Source organism: Microcebus murinus, chromosome 11 (genome assembly GCF_040939455.1).
Source record: "Microcebus murinus isolate Inina chromosome 11, M.murinus_Inina_mat1.0, whole genome shotgun sequence".
In the NCBI taxonomy this organism is placed as follows: domain Eukaryota; kingdom Metazoa; phylum Chordata; class Mammalia; order Primates; family Cheirogaleidae; genus Microcebus; species Microcebus murinus.
In genome coordinates, this window is record NC_134114.1 from 16557513 (window position 1) to 16579594 (window position 22082).

At 34.1% G+C, this 22082-nt stretch overlaps 1 protein-coding gene across 4 annotated transcripts in view; it reads right to left on the reverse strand.

The window, feature by feature from the left end:
* The window catches only part of CDH12 (cadherin 12), a 947374-nt gene that overhangs the window by 91388 nt on the left and 833904 nt on the right, over positions 1-22082 (reverse strand). For all 4 annotated transcript variants that reach the window (XM_020290041.2, XM_020290040.2, XM_020290038.2 and 1 more), the window contains one exon: positions 7006-7125. In XM_020290041.2, coding sequence (XP_020145630.2) covers positions 7006-7125 — 120 coding nt within the window. The remainder of the gene's footprint in view (positions 1-7005; positions 7126-22082) is intronic.

The window sequence follows — 22082 nt, forward strand, 5'->3', positions numbered from 1 at the left end:
TAGTAGATCACTGGATCCATGTTTACCAAGGCGTGATTAACCTTTTCACATAAAGATTTGAAGGAAGCATCAGAAAAGATATTTCAATGTACAAGCCTATTAGGGATAGCTAATAAATTGCAGGGTAGAGACAATAATGATACTGAAAGACCGAAAACTTTAGTAGTGATAACATAAATTTCCATTTTCAATTCCACAGCTTTGTTATATTAAAGTTATAAGAGGTTTGATTTTATAGCAACAAATATAAAAAGTTTCTGACTTTCATTTCATTTTCATTTTACATTAGCCGAAAATGTACAATGGCTTTTTTTAAATGCCAGCACATTTTAACCAATATCAATAAAAATGCTGTAACCATCACTGCACAAATGAAGTGTATGTTTTTTTATTGTTTTTGTTTAAAATGTATTTGGAAGGCAAGAAGAGTTACATTCAGATTATTTTCAGTAAGTAAGGGAATTTAGATATCAGAGACCATATGGTCTAACTTCCCAACTATAACATGTCTTAACTGTTCTTTAGGACATAGAAGGCACTTCCCACATAGAATTTTTTCCTCAGGAACTTTTCATCCCTCTAACCAATTTATGTCTGGTGTCTCATGGTAGTATTATGTATCACAGAATTGTATCCTACAAAACTCTAATGCAATCTTCTGAGAATCTGATGAGCTCCCTCTAATAAATGGGAATCTACTTGAGTATCTACTTGATTCATCTCAGTATTCCAACAGCAAAGCATCTTGCAGCCATATGTTTTAAATAAATGTGTGTCAAATGAATTAACAATCAAATATAGCACCATTAGCTCATTTCTCATTATCTGCTTTAACAGTGTCCAGTAATATGAAGCTCACAGTTGCCTGAGGCACTCCTTTATTTAAGAACAAGTGTTACCATCTTTTAAATATGTATGTATATGTATTGAGCCAAAATTCTTTCTTCCTGAAACTCATACTATCCATTGTTATCCCTTTTCCTCTCAAACAGCACAGAATATAGATAGTTCGTCTTCTACATGACAGCTCTACAACCTAAAGGTGTGTATCACATCCCACTGGAGTATTTTCCTTTCAAAACCAAACATTCTTAGTTCTTTTTGCTGATGTGCGCATCCCATGATTTCTAAAATAAGGCAACTGGAAGTCACACAGAATCCTCTTGAAGGATAAAATTGCAGAATAAAAAGAAATCATTGTCGGCAGTGTATTTCTGGTCATATAATTTTACCACACAGGCCGGGCGTGGTGGCTCACTTATGTAGTCCTAGCACTCTGGGAGACCAAGGCGAATGGATCGCTCAAGGTCAGCAGTTCAAAACCAGCCTGAGCAAGAGCGAGACCCCATCTCTACCATAAATACAAACAAATTAATTGGCCAACTAAAAATATATAGAAAAAAATTAGCTGGGCACAGTGGCACGTGCCTGTAGTCCCAGCTACTCTGGAGGCTGAGGTAGAAGGACTGCTTAAGCCCAGGAGTGTGAGGTTTCTGTGAGCTAAGCTGATGCCACAGCACTCTAGCTCGGGCAACAGAGTGAGACTCTGTCTCAAAAAAAAAAAAAAAAGAAAGAAGAAGAAGAATTTACTACACATATGCAAAAGATTACAGAATATCTACCAACAGTGTTGTTTTATCAAAATAATTGTGTCTTTCCTTGGCACAGTTTACCTTCCTTATATTTATTAGCATCTGTTGATTTTCTTGCCCTTTCTATGTCCTAATCAATTATTGTCTTAACGCTTCCTGGAAATTCATTCATTGTGGCAAGAAAGTGTTAAGTAAAGTCTTCTTTGTATAGGCAAACTTTTTTATTTTGCTCTTGAGGAAGAAGATATTCTATGTTTCTTTAACCAGCACCATCTGAGCCATCTGAGTTCTGTAAAATTTTATTCTGAATCAGCATTAAAATAATTTCCCATACCCATATGACCAAACGATTCCTCTTTGGGTATATACCCAAAAGAAATGAAATTACCACCATGTAAAGATATCTGCACTCCCATGTTTATTGCTATTTTGCAGAATTATTCACAATAGCCAAGAAATGGAAACAACCTAGGTGTCTATCAATGCACAAATGGATTAAAAAACTGAAAAGAGTGTGTGTGTGTATGTGTGTGTCTGTATAAAGAAATACTATTCAGCCTTCAAAAAGGAGATCCTGCCATTTGCCAGAGCAGGAATGCACCTAGGAGAGATTGTGCTGAGTGAAATAAGCCAGACATAGGGGAAAAAAAAGTATTACGTGGCAAGCCAGATGCAGAAAAAATTACATTATCTCCATTTATATGCAGACTCTGAAAAAAAGATCAAATATATAGATAAAGAATAAAACAGTAACTATCAGGGTTGGAGTAGGGGGGAGGAAATGAGGAAAAGTAGGTCAAAGGATATAAAGTAACAAATATGTAGGATGGACAGTCAGAAGAGCTAGTGAGAGGGGAGGGATGAGTAACTAAATGAGATGATGGACATGTTACTATTCTTCCACTATAGTAACCATTCTAATGTATCTATGTATCTTATAACATCATATTGTATACCTTAAATATACACAATAAAATTTGTTTTTAAAAAATTCAAGCCATATTTATAAGTATGTGTGTAGTATTATAAAGTATTAGCTCAAAATATAAAGTGTGGCCCATGCTTTAATTTTAACATGGGACTTTAAAAACCCAACATATTTTTAAAGACATAGAAGAATAAATATCAGGATACAGAGAAGGTTTCATAAGGACATAGGCTTAAAGACTATTATCTCTGGATGAAAAGTGATAGTTGGACTCAAGAGAAGAAATCTGAGAAAGTGTCAGTCATGTGGGCAACTTTTATCAGATTTTCCTAAACAGAATTTAGGACAGAATTACATGGTGTGAAATATCAAAAGAGTGATTTTTTTAAAGTAGCTCATGCAACTTCATTCTTACTCAGCTGTTTTCATATGAATTCTATAAATGCATGTAGTTAATATGTATAATAAATATTTACAAGGGAAACATTTTTGGCAATGCGCATAAAAGATATTGAGGAAAATGTTTTGGAGATAGATGGTGGTAATGGTTATACACAATGTAAGTGTACTTGATACCACTGAATTGTACACTTAAAATGATTAAAATGATACATTTTATATTGTGTATATTTTACCACAGAGGAAAAAATAAAGTTTATAGATTAATAAGAAAATATTGAAATAAAGTAATATTATAATATTCTCAAGTACAGCTCACATCATTTAGAAAAGTATAACATTATCACCATATGACACAATATAACAATATCTATTTACCTAAATAAGACTGGTTATTTAGAATCATTTAGGAAAAATTTAAATGCACTAAAAGAATTTTAACCATAAGCTAAGATATAGGAGTTAATCAATCATAATAATATTTGTTTTCTTAAACGGAATCACTATTATTAAAGCTATGGAAATGTTTAGCATCCTGATTTTATGCATTGGATAAAGATTACAATATTCTTGCTCTTGTTTAATGTTTTATAGATTATGTTTCTTACTGTTTTATAAACATTAACTATAATTTATATACTAAAATGATACAGTGTGGTAATATAATAAACATTTTAGTGTTTCAAACAATAAGCATAATGAGCATTATTATTTAATGTCATAGGTATATCTATTAATACAATTTTGGGTTTTTAAAATATTGCTTAATCATGAGGCAAATATATGAATGTATCTGGATTTTTTTTTTTTTTTTTTTTTTTTTTTTTTTGAGACAGAGTCTCACTTTCTTGCCTAGGCTAGAGTGAGTGCCATGGCGTCAGCCTAGCTCACAGCAACCTCAAACTCCTGGGCTCAAGCAATCCTCCTGCCTCAGCCTCCCGAGTAGCTGGGACTACAGGCACGAGCCACCATGCCCGGCTGATTTTTTTATATTATATATATTAGTTGGCCAATTAATTTCTTTCTATTTTTATGGTAGAGACGAGGTCTCGCTCAGGCTGGTTTTGAACTCCTGACCTTGAGCAATCCGCCCGCCTCGGCCTCCCAGAGTGCTAGGATTACAGGCGTGAGCCACCGCGCCCGGCCTGTATCTGGATTTTAATTCATAGTGAATTATTTCATAGTTAAGTCAAATAATTGTTAAATAAGGCAATTTTTAAGAGAACTATAATTTCTTGGTTTATTTCATAGAATACATCAATTTAAATTGTTTGGAAATAAATTTGCAATATCCACTTGGATGGAGATGCTAGAAATGTTTGTCACACATCAATATCAATACAGAAATCTCTTTTTTAAGCTTCTCATTTCAAATGAATAATAAATGGCTATATTTATCCCTTCATGAATATTTACGTACCAGAAGTTTTGATGAGACTCTTCCTTTAAGAATTGTTTTAAACTGTTTTCTACACTCAAATGTGGAAAATTTCAGATAATATTAGTTTTTCATGCATTTTATTTAATAACAGCAAAAGGAATCATAAAGGGAAGCTATATGGCTGGAACAAATGGAGCCTATTTCTGAGAAATTGCAATTATCCTTGATTTTTGATTTACTCTTATCTACCACAAGGTGATAAATTTGACAGAAAGTCTTCTTAATGGCTTCTGTGCATGAAGAACTAGTTTTCATTCTATTAATGAAGTGCCTCATTATCCAGTCTTTTCCTGTCTAGTGGTCTGAGGCATTGTTAGTATCAAGACTCCTGTCTCCAGTGAAAATCAATGCTTCAAAAATCTATTGCATAGTTTATGCCAGAATTGTTTCATAGTTAGTTCTTAATAATCAACATTGTATAAAATATAATTACAAAAGTCATATTATATGTACACATCCTCTGTGGTGAAATAACACCCTTTAAAGGCATTAAAATTCATCTAAAGTTGATATAGACCAAGCAAAGTCAAGGGGAGATCATGTGTTTTGACTCACAAAATTGTTATTGATCTGGTACTAATTTGACTCTAGCAGTTATATGCTTAACCCATACTTTATGATTAAATTTATCATTGTTTGATTTTATCTTGTTGTTGTTTTTTTTCAGTTAGCTACTGGTTTCATCTATAGTTATTTTATCAAAATTAAATCCTTATTTCCTCTATCACTCTTATTCTGAGTATATCAGCTCACCTATTTTATAAAGTTCATCACTACAGCCCAATAAGTGAACTCTAATACTGACTCTCTTCCCCAATCTCTATAAACCCTTTTTCTCTTTTTTCCATTCTTTAGGTCTCTGAGGAGTGTTCCTCAGAAGCTGAAGAGATCTAAAAGACGTATCATCCATGCTCTATTTCTGGTCCGATTGTCCATTATGGCAAATTTGGAAAAATAACCCATGGTGATTCCATCTGATAAAAGAAAATATTTAAAATAATTTTCCTTCATATTTTCAGCCTATTATCCAAGCTTTCTTAATTCTTCTGGAGCATTGTACTATCATAAACTTCACTGAACAATTTCTTCAATCTCTTTCCTCTCCATTTTTTTCCTTTTTTTCTACAAAATATATGTTTTTTCCCCACAGTTAAACAACCACCACAAAACTTTGTTAACAATGATGTTGTCAAATATCTTATCTTTGCTGCCATATTTCTTGAAAAATAACTCGTATTGTAGATGTAATTTTCCCTTGATGTACTCACTTTTAACATTTGACAAACTGGCTTTTGGCATCCAACACTTTGCCCAAACCAGAGGAGCTTTTTGTCCTAACCATTCTGGATTCAATTCATTACTGATACTCCCTTCTTAAAGAATTTCTTAAAGGACTGTGCTGTCCTTATTACACTTAATTCTGTTTTTAGGTTTACGTAAGGGAGTGACCCCCTGCCTTATTTTTTAACTTTTTGACAACTCTGTCCCACTATTGGCTTGATAAGGATAGTAAGAAGTGAAGAGAGAATGGCAGGTTCAGATGGAAGAAAGTTTTGCAGATTCTGCACTTCCACTTTAGTTGAGAAACATCAGTAGACTTTGTTTCTAGGCAACATTAATAAATGATTAATTATTAACCTATATCTAATTGCTATGTTAGATTTTAGTGCATATCTCTTAGGAAGCATACATTTTAAAATTTTTAGCCCATTTGAATGCATAGTGTCTGAAATATATACTTTTCAAATTTATGTTAGTTTTAAAGGTTAATTTATAATTTAAAAATTAATTAATTCAGGATGTTAACAATTTTCCATTACTTTAATCTCACATTATAAACAGTATTAAATTCAATTTTCAATATGTTATAACGTACTATATGAGTTGATGAAATAACTGTCATTTTGGAGTTTCTGCTCTGTGACATGGAAGGCCTACTTTGATCACTGCTGCAAGTGGCTAAATCTCTGGAAGAAAGTATTCAGCATTCAGAAATAGTGTCTAAAAACAGAGAAACCTCATTTTATTTCAAAGGGAAGACAAAATCTTCCATGTGCATATCCCTCTGTCCTTTCTATGCTATTCATATTATATTTGGCCTTGAAAACTGCAATTACACTTTTTTGTTTTCTATTTAGAAATGGGACTGATTTCAAAGAAAGAACAGAATCAATGATCTTGGTGTTTCCACTTTCTTCACCTAAGCATAAGTCTATGTTAATCTAAACCAATCATGCATAACCATTATATAGATGCCAATAGAAGCTCTGGAATCTTACCATGTATTGATAAGGCCAAAAACTGAATACAATTGAACCCAACTAAGAAAACTGAAATAAGAAGATATTTTAGCCAGAAGAATTTAAAAAATGTATATGCTCCTGAAAATTTAAAATAAGACAGACTTGCTAACAAACAAATTTGGACTTTATAAATATATGTGAAAAGGTTTATATTTACAGGAAGTTCAATTAAAGGAAACTAGTTCTGCAGCAGCATGGAAAGATCCTATCTTTTCCGTGTAATGTGTGGTGCACTGAATCTTTATTGCTGTGTTAGAATATGCAACTCTCCATGCCAAGATTTAATTAAAGTTTAAATATTTGAAGGGGTGGTGATAACATTGTCTCTAATAAAAAATTTACCTGTCTTGGGATCAATAGAGAAATAAGGTTGTCCCTGAAGAATGCTGTAAACGACTCTGGCACTGTTTCCATAGGTTGGGTCATCTGCGTCCGTGGCCTTGACCTGGAGCACATAAGCACCTGGAAAATAAGACAATAGGACTCTAGAATTTTTGTTTTACATAGTTCAAGGTCGTGTCTGTTATCTGTTCAACTCCACTTTCCTTTGGAATTTGGCATTTCTCAGGAATGCTGTGAGTATATAAAGTCACTGAGGATAATTTAACCATTCTAATGATAATTTGGGGCAAGGATATACCTGTTAGTACAAATGACACATATTTTAAATGTCTATTCTAAAAGCTGTGTCCATTTCCAGTAGCTACATTATTGAACTGAAAGTCATGATGACAGCTTTATTGATTTGCACACCAAGGAAAACATGGATACCACCTACATTAGCTCATCTGCTTACTATTGATGCCTCAATTTTATGATCACAATATCAATAGAGAAGCTAAAAGGTTTAGAGCTTACTGAACTTCTTCAGAGATTGTTAAGTAATTTGCAATTGCAATTTAAAAATCAACAACTACCGACTAACATTAGGAAGTCTTTAATTAGAAAAAGAATTTCTGAGAAATTGAGGAACCATAAATAACAGCAAAAATAGCTACACGTGTATCTCTTTGCCTCACAATTGAATTAACCTAAGGATTCAGTGACCTAAAGAAACAATATAAATAATGCAGATTATCTGTAACTTTTCTAATTTTTTTGTCATAAGCATATTTTTATGGGCTAAGAGAAGTTAAAGGGAGATTTCTTTCCTATCTATTTTTAATCACTTTCTAAGAACTTTTTAAGTGAGTATCCCTTATTAAAGTCTTACTCAATGTTACTATTTTGAGTTCAGAACAAATTAAAATCAAAAACATCAAAAATTGAACCAATTAAGATAAATATGTGGCTGGTGGGTAGTAGGAAATATCTACCGAGCATGACACGAGTATATCCAGCCAGAGTTACACAGTGAGCAAAACCCTCTTCATCTCTTGGAGGCATTCAGAGTAATTGCTCTGCTTGGGGAAAGCATGATTGTCCCTTTCCATTCAGGGGCTCATTCCACCTTTACTCTGAGGAGTACAAATGTGAAACAAATCAAGTCTTCACAGTTTCCTATAAAAGCTAATAGAATGAATCATCCTTTCACCTCTGCTTTTTTAAATAAAATGTTATTGTTTTGGTAAGAGTAAGAAATGATAACTTCCTGTAGACATCACATGCCAAATGTTTTCAGTTTAACATGGTTTGGTGACTTATAGCTATATTATTAGTAACAAATGAAAAATGTTATAATAGGCTTTCCCAGGAAAGGAAACTTCTAGAAGGAAAGTAGGCAACTATTACTAAGAAGCCAAAAGTAAAGACTGATATGTTCTATCATCATCATCACCATCAATATTTATCCTATCATTAATTATAATTTGATAAATTTTTTATACAAAGCATTGTGTATCTGTTGTAAAGATTCATCAAAATTACCTTTCCCATGGAAATAAACAGTTTATTAAGGGTAAATTCCCCTCTTCCAAGCAGTGATCTTTCTCCCAGAGTCTTCGTCTGGATCTTTGCTGTCTCATCACCAAACATGTGTTATATTGGCAAAGTCTACAAATATTAAATACTGCCCCTGTTTTATATATAAATGATGCAATTGAAAATCTATGAGTTGTTCCTCACTCTGGATACATTTGAAGAAAAATTTTTGCATTTAATAACAAATAGGAAATTAAAAATATTTAAGAAATAAGAAATATTTATTAACAAATTTAATAAACTTTTGCTAAACCTATGCCATATGCAATGTATAGTGGGGAATAAAAAGATGCATACATATTGTCTTCTCTTTTACATTTTTGTTTTTAATGTTAATACGGACCTCCATTAAGTATGCTGAACATGATATTTTACTATTTTCTTCCAAAAGTAGTATTAAATTCTTTAAGTTAATCATGTTTAAAGCTCTAATGTTTAAAGGAGTGACTTAGTGGATTGAGAAATACTGCATTCATGCATAGATGTAGCAGATATTGGTAATACAATCCCACTTTGTGCAAAGCAAAAGGATAAGTGGATAGCAAGAATAAGTGCACCTGTAGCATATTTCTTCAGTTCTATTCATAGTATTAAAATAATTATCCACTCAATTACAGTGTATTTTAATGCTTCTTTAGGGAAAAAAGCAGATTCCAATGTGAGTTCTCCAAGAGTGCTTAAAGCTTGCCTCTATAAATGTTTACAAGAACATAATTAAACACCATTATATCAGCTTGTTTTGTTGGTTGCTCCACGACTTTCACCAAACTAATGCAAAAAGAGACTTCACACTCGGTTCCTGACACTATTAAACATTAAATGCCTAAGAGGTAGGAGCAGGAGGTTGAGGTTGGGGGCATGTTTAACATGCAACAAGGAAATAATATAATTATTTTGTAGAATAACTATAGAAACCAAAGTAGTCTTATATGCAGCAGTCAGCCTGAATTTGTTCTTATCACTCAAATCCAGGAATGACAATATAACCACTCTAAATGGTGAATTGCAGAGAGAATGTAGCTAACAGAGAAAATACTCCTTGGTATGTGGCTAGAGATAGAGTACACAATGTGCCAAGTAACACTGATTGATCAGTAACAAATTTTTAATTAGTGTATTTTTTAGTATCAGTTAAAGCAAACACTAAAAGTCATTTTATAGTAACTGCTAAATTCTAAATCTTAAAGTCACTCAAAAGAGAATAAATATTTATAAAACTGTGATAAAGCAAGGGACAGAGAAATTGATCATTGAGAATTATAGGACCATGATGAAGAAAGAAGAGGCATCAGGAGAAGCCCATTTGATATAACCTGCAACTAAATAAGTGATCACTAACAATAATCATTGACTATGAGTTAGAGTTCATATGAAATCAAATTTGTATATTATATTCACTAAGGCTAGAATAACAAAATACCACAGATTTGATGGCTTCAACAATAGAAATCTACATTCTCATAGCCCTGCAGGCAAGAAGCCCAATATCAAAGTACAGAAAGATTTGGTTTCTTGTGAGAGCGTTCTTCCTGCCTACTCACTGTATCTTCACAGGCCTTTCCTCTGTGCACATGTAGAGGGAGAGCTCTGTGGTGTTTCTTCCTCTTCTTATAAGAACACCAGTTCTATTCTATTAGGGCTCTACTCCTATGACCTTGTTTAATCTTAATTACCTCCCTAAAGGTTCTATCTCTACATATAGTCACATTAGTGGTTAGGGCTTCAACACATTAGTTTGAGGGGGACACAGTTCAGTTTATAAAAGATATAATTTTTATTATACAGATGTATATACATTAAAATATATTAGAAGTTGACAATTTGGCAAAACATTGTTTATATCCATGTTGCAAAATACAATCATAGCATGATGTGATCTCAATATTGTGCAACTTAAGATTCATATCATCATAAAATTCTGAAATAGGCTTGTTAAAGAGGGATATGTTACCTAGATGAATTAACTTAGAGTCAATATTATTTTGTCCAATTTATGTGTAAAGTACTAATAAAAAGCATGATATTTTACTTTTTAATTCCAATTTTGAAAATTGACACATTCAATACCTTATATGGTAAGGCAATACACAAAAACACAAAGTGGTTTAATGATTTCTAATGACTTCTCCCAAAGTAATGTTCATTTATTTACCCATTGATTCAGTTATTCATTTTACAAATATTTGTTGTCTACCTATAAAGTGTCAGATACTTTGTTCAGGATACTAGGGAAGCACCAGGAACAAAATTGAGAGGCCAAATCATCAAGAATAATATCCAGTTTAGAGGGGAAGGGAAGGATAAATAGATTCAAAGTGAGGAACTTTTTTATATGGTAATAAGAAAAGGAAACTATCATAAACTGTAGTCACCATGTGGTACACTAGATCTCCAAAATTTATTACTCCTACCTAAATGAAATTTTGTAGACTTTGACCAACATCCCCCTACCCACCCCTCCTGCTTCACTAAACCACCAGCCTCTGGTAACCACCTTTCTACTCTTAGTTTTTATGAGGTTTTTACTCCGTGCTGAGGCAGCTCTAGGTACATAAAGGTCCTGAGGCTGGGGAGTGTTGGAAGTGTTGAGGGAAACCTCAGGAAAATCAAAGCCTCCTTTACTATGGATGGAAAATGAGATGGAAGAGATGGTGAAAAAAATGCTCATGTATGACTTTTTAAACTGCTGTTAGGACTATTTTAGGTTTTAGCTACCCACCCCATATCAATTTGTATTTACCTCATTATAATTATGTATCTATCTACATACCCAGTAACCTGTATTTCAATTTTTATTCACATGAAATAGATGGAAACATTCACACATTCTTTTTCCCCCAGAATGAAACAAAACTTGAATACACTTGCACGTAATTTCTACTTATTGTAGGATGCAATTGTATTACATTAAAATTAAATGAAAGCATCACTGAAATAAAAATATATTGAGTAAGAATCCAACAAAGTGTGTAGTAGTGTGCAATTTGTAATGACTACTTTATTTGCATATTATTTTTATCTGTGATTAAATTTTGTTGTTTTCCAGTATAATTTCTTGAAACTTGCTTTATTCATTAAATAATAAGTTCAACAGATGTTATAAAAGCACACAAAAATCCATTTCATTATTTGTAATCAATTTCCTTTAAATGGTCGCTTTGTTTAGAGGATTTTGTTTATTTTCTCTATTACAAACAGGGCTGCAATTGGTAGTATTGGGATAGCTGGGTCAAATAGCATATGAATTTGACATAATGATATGTATTGTCAGGTAGATTAATGAAAAATTGTACTAATTTACATTCCTACCAACACAGTATGTTTTCTAGCATTCTCACCAGCCCTCACTATTCTTATTTGAATTTTTTATATTATATTTGAAGTGTAGCACCTTATATTTTTTGGTTGTTTCTATCTTTATCTTTTGTGTGTAGGTATGTATATATGCAACCTGTGCTCATATTCTTAACCCATTTTTAATATATTATATCTATTTGTCTACCTCTTGAAAAGTGTATTTACTAGCTTATTTTTACTTAGTTTTATTTTTATGTGATCACTTTCAATTGTTTTTCTCTTTGCCTATATGGCTATATCTATGTGTGTACATGTGGTATACATACCCTAAAAAATACTATCCTTTTGCTCGCCTTAGTAAGATTAGGTGGTTTTTATTATTTCCTCTTAATTTCTATGCAATGAATAAATGGGTTCTGGAGCCCAGTGCAGGCAAGCCAGCTTAATTTCATAATGTAACCACACAGGGCTTGCTTCTCCTAGCAAATGTGTAATGCAATAATCATACTTTATTTATTTGATTTAGTTAAGATTAATATTACCAACAATTGGAATGAATTTTAGAAATCATCCAGCATAAGGTTTTTATTTTATAATCCAAGAATTGAAGGCCAGTGATTATTCTTCTTGTTTTTTATACATATTGTTTCAAAATGCTAGGGGGTACAAGTATTCTTGTTACATGGTGAATTATAGAATGCTGAAGTCAGGGCTTTTAGTGTGCCTGTCACCAGAATAATAATGTACATTGTACCTGACAAGTATGTTTTTATCTCTCATCCCCCTTCCATCCTTCCCCTATCTTACTTTTCAATGCCCTTTACACCACTTTATGACCGTGTGTATCCCTTTTTTAGCTCCCAATTGCTAGTTATAATATGTAGTGTTTGTTTTTCAATTCCTGAAATAGTTCACATAAGATAGTGTCCTCCAGTTCCACCCAAGTTGCTGCAAATGACATTATTTCATTCCTTTTTATGGCTGAGTAGTACTCCATGGTGTGTGTGTGTGTGTGTGTGTGTGTATACACTGCATTTTCTTACTCCACTTACAAATTGATAGTCACTTAGGTTGATTCCATATATTTTCGTTTGTGACTTTTGTTGTGATAAACATTCAAATACAGGTGTCTTTTTGACATAATGACTTCTTTTGCTTTGGGTATATACCCAGTAGTGAGATTTCTGGGTGAAATGGTAGATATATTTGTAGATTTTTAAGAAATCACCATATTGTTTTCTGCAGAGGTTGTACTAGTTTACAGTTCTCCCAAAAGTATGTAAGTGTTCCTTTTTCACCACATCTACACTAACATCTATTGTTTTTTGATTTTTTAGAAAATCTGATAGGGGTACTATAGCATATCATTATGGTGTTAATTTGCATTTCTCTGATATCAGTGATGTTGAGCATTTTTTTAAATGTGGCTGTTGGCCATTTGTATATTTCTTTTTGAAAAGACTCTGGTGATGTCTTTTGTCCAGATTTTAATGGAGTTGTTTTCTCCTTTTTTTTTTTTTTCCTGATTTGTTTGAGTTCTCTGTAGATTCTGGGTATAAACCCTTTGTTGGGTGTATAGCTTGTGAATATTTTCTCCCATTCTGTAGGTTGTTTACTTACTCTGTTGATTATTTCCCTTGCTGTGCACAAACATTTTAAAATTTAATTAATTCTCATTTACTTATCTTTGTTGGTTCCTTGAGGTCTTAGTCATAAATTCTTTGCATAGGATGATGTCTAGAAGAATTTCTCCTATGGTTTCTTCCATAATTTTCATGGCTTCAAGTCTTACTTAGGTCTTTAATCATCCTGTGTTAATTTTCATATATAGTGAGAGATAGGGATACATTTTCATTGTTCTGCATGTGGCTATACAATTTTCCCAGCACCATTTATTGAATAGGATGTCCTTTTCCCACTTTGTTTTTATATGCTTTGTCAAAAAGCAGTTGGTCATAGTTTTGTGGTCTCAAATATGATCAGTCTTGGAAAATGTACAATGTGCTAATGAGAATGTATATTCTGCAATCTCAGGGTAAAATGTTCTATAGATGTCTCTTTAGGTTCATTTTATTAGAGTCCTGGTGCTTGCAGGAAAGAGCTAGTTGCAGTATTGATTTTTAGGACCTGTGACAAGCTCTAGTTGATCCTGGCCAGGAACCTAACCCAAACCTAACCCACAGCTTTCCTGTTAGGGGGAAGGGAGTGCTCTGTGAGTGTGCTCTGGCTTGGACCCACCTTGCACCATCCCTTTAGTTCTGCCCATGTGGGCTCCCTCACCTCCCAAGATTAGTTCACAATTTTCCTCTCTGTTCTCCTGAGCAACATGATCAAGTCCTGGGGATATAGGATCTAGCCTGCAGGCCTATCCTCTGATTACCCAATTAAATCTCTGACTGTGCCAGGGAGAAGAGCACTCTTCCTAAGGTGTTTCTGGAGTGCTCAAGTAGGTTTAATATCCCTCTGCCTCAAGGTCTGTCTTGCTTTCCTGGAGTAGCTAGGTGAGCAGCATCAGAGGGTTAGCAGACAGGGAGCTCAGAGTCAGAGCACCTGTTGGTCCACTGCAGGTCTTTAGGAGGAAAGGCATGAGCCCCACTCTCTGTGGAAGCCTAGGTGTGCTGGGAACACCAACAGAGGGCAAGCAGCCACTCCTAAAAGCCTCAGCTAAATCATCCCTTGAGGCACCCATGCTGAGTCATGTGGAAACTTCCTTGGCTGTGTAGGTAGCTGTGGATAGGTAAGGGAAGAGGAAAAGTGTCTGAATAGAGGAGAGCTGGCACTCTGGTCATCTTTGCCCTTAAGGCCCCCCAGCTTGTTTCACTCTTCTCTTTCTTGAAGGCAGTCCACCCTGAATGTCTAAATTCTGGAATTACACAGGTTCCCTGGGACTCAATGGCTCCCTGTGGCCATTGTATTCTGGGCAAGAGTTGGGAAATGTTTGTGTGGTTACCAGTGACAAGAAAACTGAAGAGCTGAAGCTTCCTGGGCAGGACAAAGACACACAATAGGTGGAAAAGCAATATGGCACCCACTGCCTTGGCTCAGGTCTGTGGCAATGGGGAGTGACGCTGAGGGGGCTGGCAGCCCAGTGCTCTGTTCTCAAGAAGCGCCCAGCTAACTGGTGACAGCAGCTTCTGAGCTTGTGAGGGTACAAAAGCTGTCTAGCAGCTCAGGAGCCTGGGGTCTGCTCAAAATATGAGGGGAGGAAAAACAAACATTCCAACCTACACTTTCCATGGGGCTCCAAATCCCTTGGGGGTTGATCTCTGCTGAAATCTTACTTCTTCTTCTTCTGCTCTACAACTTCCTCCCATGCAATCTCTAGTAGGTTTTGGCACTTCTCCCTTAGAATTACAGCTGGGCTGTGTTTTTATCACCTAAAATTTTTTCTTCTTTCTGAGATGATCTACAAGCAATGTCTTCAGTCAGCCATCTTGCCTCTTTTCCCTAAGTGTATTTTCAAAATTATTCTTGTTAATACTAAAAGACACAAGATGGTAGCAAGGTAGAAGTAGAAGTGAGCCCTATTAACTCACAATTTTAGCTAAAGTAGTCATTAATTTGTTGATTCATTTATGGCTTTTATTAATCATCAAATATTCAGTAGGATCCAGTATGCACCAGGTACTCACTCTCAATATGTAATAAAAAAATCAATATGTCTTATAATTTGTCAAATGCCACTTCTAGCATGGCAGTTCTTTAGAGACATTTTTAATCTAAATTGGGGGTTCAGTGGGTCTTCAATTTCTAATAAACTTCACTATTTTCAATTTAGAAAATAGAACCAAGAATAGGTGGCATTACATTTAAAAATCACATACCCAAGAAGATTTAAAGATAAGAGATAAGAATTTGTACATTTGTCAAACCTGCATGAAATAATCAGAGCCTTTAAGATAGATGACATAAAACCCCCCAGAGTAGAAGTTATACTCCCTTGAACTATACTTCTGGGATCAGAGCAGGCAATTTGTTTTTTCTCTGCCTGTCTCCCTGACACTGATCAGCCTGGCCCCAGAGCAGCCCCACCATACCTAATGCTATGACAGCAACTTATGATTTGGTATTCAGTCCAAGGAACCAAAAGCACTCTAAGGTTATAAAACCTTCTTCCTAGATATGTCCTAAATATTTTAGACTATACATATTTACACCTTGTGATTCAAACTTACTTTGATGGATAAGTGAATCCATTTTTATGAGCACTTTATCTCTCAGTTGTGTGCCAAGAATTCTCTAGTACCACCGATGTCAATACAAATGCTAATGCCTGTACCCGGTAACATTCACTGAACTTCAACTTATAGTGATGGCAACGTCAACTTAAAGTGATGGTACAACATTGCCTCCTTTATGCCTAATGTCATTTGGAAATTATTTTCACAGATGCTGTTGGGAAATTCCATAGAAATCATGATGAAATGCATGAGTTTGGAACATATTCACTCAGTGGCTCTCAGCTACAATTTAGTACACTTTGTATTTGTTTTCTGTGTAGCATCATATTCTTAAAGGGTAAAGAAATCACTTTTTTTTTTATTTCGGCTAAGTCAAGGTATTATGAACCAGTTAATGAGACTAGAGTATATTTAATACCTGCCCTACATACATAACATTATTTTGATTTTCTCAGAAGGTTCTGCCATGTTAAGGGTGAGACCAATATTTCTATAAACTATGCATCTACTATCTATCTTCCTATTCATTTTCTATCTCTCTATACTGTTTTAGTAAAAAGAAAATATATATATGTATTATATATGTGTATATAGTGTGTATATATGTGTGTGTATAAACCAGAAGTCAGAAGCACTAAATCCTAGAATATACTCTGCCTTTAAATAGATATATGATCTTGTGCAAGTTATTTCAATTCTATAATGATAATGTAGTTTTAGTGGGCAGGATGGTAATCCCCCCCCCCAAAAAAAATTAATCTTACCTAAACATTACAAACTGTCCAAATATATATTTTTATATAACTATCTCCATCACACCTCCATGTATGTTAGAAGTTGAATCCCCTGGAGGCAGTTGGCTCAAGTCCAAACTATCAGACCCAAGCACCTGCCCCCTTCTTTTCTGGCTAATAATGATTGTTTAAGAAGTACAACGCATTTAATATGTAAAACACATTTAGCTGATAAAAACAGAGGAGATGTGTGCTGGAAGCTTCTAGGAAATTCTCTTTTTTTTCTCTAGACAGTGGTGTGCAGATATGTAGAATTGCTATAGCAATTTCAACACTTTGGGGGAAACTTGACTGGGGACTCACACGATAAAGGCCACAAAGTTTAGAATCGCAGGGAAAAAAAGAATCTTGATTAAACTTCCCCAAACTCAATCTCCAAGCATTTTGATGATTTAAGACCACAAATCCCCTTTTGTATGTTACTTTATGCTTTGAGTTGGATTAGGATTTTCTATTACTTTCAAATTAACAAGATTTTGGCAAGTCACTTACACATTCTGAGCCTTTGTTACTGCAAATCTAAAATGAGAGTATAAATAGTCATAGTCAGGACCTCATGGAACTCATTTACACATTAATTAATGAGAAAATGGATATAAATTGAATAGAATAAGAAATGAAATTCCTAACTCCATGAAGTTTTCTCTTCCAATATGGAAAATGCTCACATCTGGATCCAATGGGACCTTGCTTTCTATTACTTATATTCACAAGGAGTGGGTGTTTGTGGATAAAGAAACATGAGGGTAAAAACACAAAATAAATAAATAAATAAAGTAATGCATATAGTACAACCCAGTGCTGCAATGACTCCCATCAAAAGACAAATCTCAGTTTAGTTCCCTAAAGTCACAGATTTAGAAGGAAGCCACAATTTGGGGCATTACTCCAGTGGAAGGAAACCAGCAGATTCTACAGAAAAGACAACATCAATAGCAGCGGTGTTGACCAAAGACTAAGATGGTTTGAAGGAAATATGACTTTGAGTCATAGGTATTCAGGAAGGTAGGATTCAGGAAATGGACCGAATTGCTATTTAAACTTCAAAGTCATGGTACCCTCTGTCTGAATGTGGCTCCAAGTTCAGTGCTCTGGGAAGTAAGAGAACTTGGATCTGAACCTCAGATTCAGCAAGCTTTAAGGACTCTGGATTGCCAGGTGGACTTCTGGCCACCTGTTAAATTAGTATGAGCAAGGATGTCAGAACCTTTCCTGAAATTTATCTTCTCATAGCTTCTTTTTAAACACCAGTCACCCATAATTTATAATTTTACCAGGCAAAATTGCCCTCCATCAAGTTTCCAGTCTACCTTATAAATCAAATATGAATAGAATTCATGACTTTAATATTCTGAATCATCTTGTGCTCCTGGAGGATCATCTCTGCTACTGGCCACTTTTCATTGAATCTTTTTTTTTCATATCTCTTTGTCTGAATTGTAAAATAAATTCATGGGTAACCCCATCTAGCTATAACTCACAATCTTTTGGACTTTTAATCCCTTTTTATCTTTTAATCTGCCCTATATTTTATCATGGCTCAACTTGAAAGCTTTAAAAAATACTATATATAAAACTCCATAAAATGATATAGTCACTAACATATTAAAAATATTTTAATATAATGGGAGAAGCTTCATGATAAATAGAATCATAAATTAAGTAAGAGCCATAGTTTTCATTTAGAAATAATATTATAGTTAATTCTACTTTTCATCAAACATATACTTTAAAGGAGCATTAAAATGTATTTTAATGCACTAACAAGAATGACTCCCAGCTACCTGCATCTATTTGTCTTTACTGTGTCATCAGTGCTTTCCAAATACTCCTCGATAATGTCAGTATTATTAAATCCTGTTTCTTTTCTTTTCTTTTCTTTTTTTTTTTTTTAATGAGACAGAGTCTCACTTTGTTGCCGAGGCTAGAGTGAGTGTCTTGGTGTCAGCCTACCTCACAGAAACCTCAAACTCCTGGGCTAAAGCAATCCTGCTGCCTCAGCCTCCCAAATAGCTGGGACTACAGGCATGCACCACCATGCCCAGCTAATTTTTTATATATATATTAGTTGGCCAATTAATTTATTTCTATTTACAGTAGAGACGGGTCTCGCTCTTGCTCAGGCTGGTTTCAAACTCCTGACCTTGAGCAATCCTCCCACCTCGGACTCCCAGAGAGCTAGGATTACAGGCATGAGCCACCGTGCCCAGCCTAAATCCTGTTTCTTAAGTAGTTCTCCCATGTTCCTCCATCCACCTTGATTCTTTCTCTGCTTTACTTCATGGGCACCTCGGTTCTCTTCATGTCACATGTAACTCTCTGTTGATTTGGTTCTTTATTTTGAAGGAGGAGACCCTAGGGTAACTTGGAACAGTATATTTTGGAGGTATTTTGTATGTGTACTTCCTTGAATTCGTCCTTCAGGAATACTGATCATTTAGTTGAACATAAAATTCTTTATTAATAATCATCTTTCTTTGTAACATAAAATTCAGTGCTGCATTCACCCATGGACTTTGATCAATTGTGCTTCCATGTTGGTCTTGAGAAGTCTAATATCATTTTCAGTCTCCATTTAAAGTAACTCATTTTGTTTGTTTGGTAATCTTTTTTGTTCTTACTTTTTAAATGCTTTTTTCCCTCCCTCTGAAATTCTGGAAAAGTCTTTTCATCTTTGGCACTCTCATAGCTAAAATGAAGTATGGTTCTTTTTCCATTTATTATTGTACATATTCACTGGGTGAAATTTTCAGCCTGTAGCTTATATGCTGAGATTTATGAAATTATAAACTTAATTCTTCTGTCTACTTTTTCTTATTCTCAGATCCTCTTAGTTTATGCTCTTATTTTTTTTCTCACATTAAAATAATCACTTTGATATTTAGTTCTATTTCTTTGGAAAATGCCTCTCCTTTTAAAAAATATGTCTTCAAATATTACATATAAGCACTTATTCTCTAATTATTTCATTTTCCTGATATCTATTCTTTTATTGTAGATGCAATTGTAACTTAAATTTCTATGGATGTTGCAAGAAGTGTTTTAAGTGTTATTATTGATCAAATCTCATTCAAGATCATTCTTTTATCTGTTTTATTTTGTCATTTTCCTCAAATGTATAATGATTTTTGAGTTTTGGCTCTTAAGATGGAACAATAAAAATCATTCTGAAAGTCTTTTGTGTGTGGTCAGAGTTTGTATCTTTAGGACACAGCTTTCTAACCAGTGTACTGTGGACCAATGGTATGTTGTGAAGGTGTTTGCTAAGAGTTTGATTATTTTTGCTCACGAAGGAATTGGCTATGCCTTGGGGCCACCAGAGCCATGAAGCCAGTAGCTTCCAGTCAGTTTCCTCCAGTGTGCTATGCAAATTTTTTTCATTATCAACACATGTTATATGATAATATCAGTATTTTATTAACATCTGTAATTATGTGATAAAATGTGATCAAAAAAAGGAAGGATTTATGTAGGATTTTCAGATGTGCACTGATAGGAATTAAATTATTCTTTATTATTTCTGAGCTTGACAATATCTAAGAAGACTTTCCATTTATGTTTCAATTTTACCTTTGTCTCTCCACTTTAGAATATCTTTCTGATGCTAATTCTTTGAAACTCCTTTATTTACCCATTCTTTCACTGAGTATTGTGTTCTAACACTATTTGGTATGGTTGATAAAAAATTTAAGCAAGATGTTTATAGTTTAGTTGATAGATGTGGAAAAAATTAAAATGCATAACCATAATGAAAAGTTTTAATAAATGTAATAATATAAGAAAGTGGCTGAAATGAGAAATTAATTCTATCTCTGCATTAACAGCGATAGTAACTTGAAACACTTCTGGTGGTTAGAAAAAAATCTTTCTCACACAGTTAAAATCTGGCCACCTGTGATTTTTTTTCACCCAGGTGTCCCCATTCTGCCCTCTGGAGCCACTGTGGACCTACAGCTTACATGATGACCTTCAAAAATTGGAAATCAGCTATTGTGTCGCTCCTTAATCTTTTATTCTTGCAAACGAATATACCCCACTTCTTCAACTTGTCCTCTTATAACATGATTTCTCACCATATTTCATTTCATTCATTTCTTGGCCAACTTCTCCTTATTCTTTGTGTGCTACCAAATGTTGCTCTTGGCATCTAGAAATAAATTCTTGAGTTCTAGAGGAATCACTACCAGGTTGTGTGAGAATGCACTTTAGCATGAACTTAGAGCCTGTATTAACTCTTTTAGGTAATTTATTATATTGGGGGGAGCACAATATCTAGGAATAAAAATACTTTTGAGCAGTGCAAGGAGTAGATGGCATAAGCAAGGACAGCCCCGGATCCTGTCTTATTTCTCTTACCCCCAGGTCTTCTTTGAACTTTTTTCCATTAGCTCTAACTAATGAGCCCATTCATTGAGCACTTGATCTAAACAAAAAGTCTGAGAGTATAAGATTAAAAAATAGGTACATTAAGATGAGTGTGAAAAGAATGTAGTATTAGCCAGGTCTGGGGCAATATCCTGCAGGCAAAAGGTTTGATTGTTGCAATCAATATGCTGCAACCAGAGGTTAAGTTCTATGGTAATGTTCACCACCCTGTGTACCAAATCCAAGGACAAGAGAACGTATGCTTTCCTTCATTTTTCCCCCATAATTTTGTTTAATATAAGTCTAGATTATTAAAAGATTAATTTATTCATATGAAACTTAGAGATTTCTTAGTTTTCAGGCCTTAAGAAGATAATTAGTAGTTAATTGTAAGCACCTCATCTGTTAGCTCATAGATAGAATACATCACTAACAACAGTGGAAGATAGATAGCACCTGCTTTTAATTTTCTTCATTTTAGAAAACAAGTTGCAATGTTTTCTCTAATTACAGAAGTAATATATCTTCATAGAAAGTTAAATTTACTCATAATGTAACATCTAGTTACATTTGTGATTATACTTTTTAAAGTTTTTATTGTCATTCCTACATAGATTTAAGTAAATTATGATCACACTATTCACAATATACTGTAACATGGTTTGTAAAATTTAACGATATACAGTGATAACCATAATAAATACTTTTATTGATGTACTTTTAATAAATAAATGATGTTCCATGAAATAAATGATGACACTAGTTTTTAAAGCCAGTTGATTATTAATGGTCCTCTAGTTAATTTTAAGCTTCCACCATTATAAGTATGGGCACAATATATATCCCTGCATGTACAAATAGA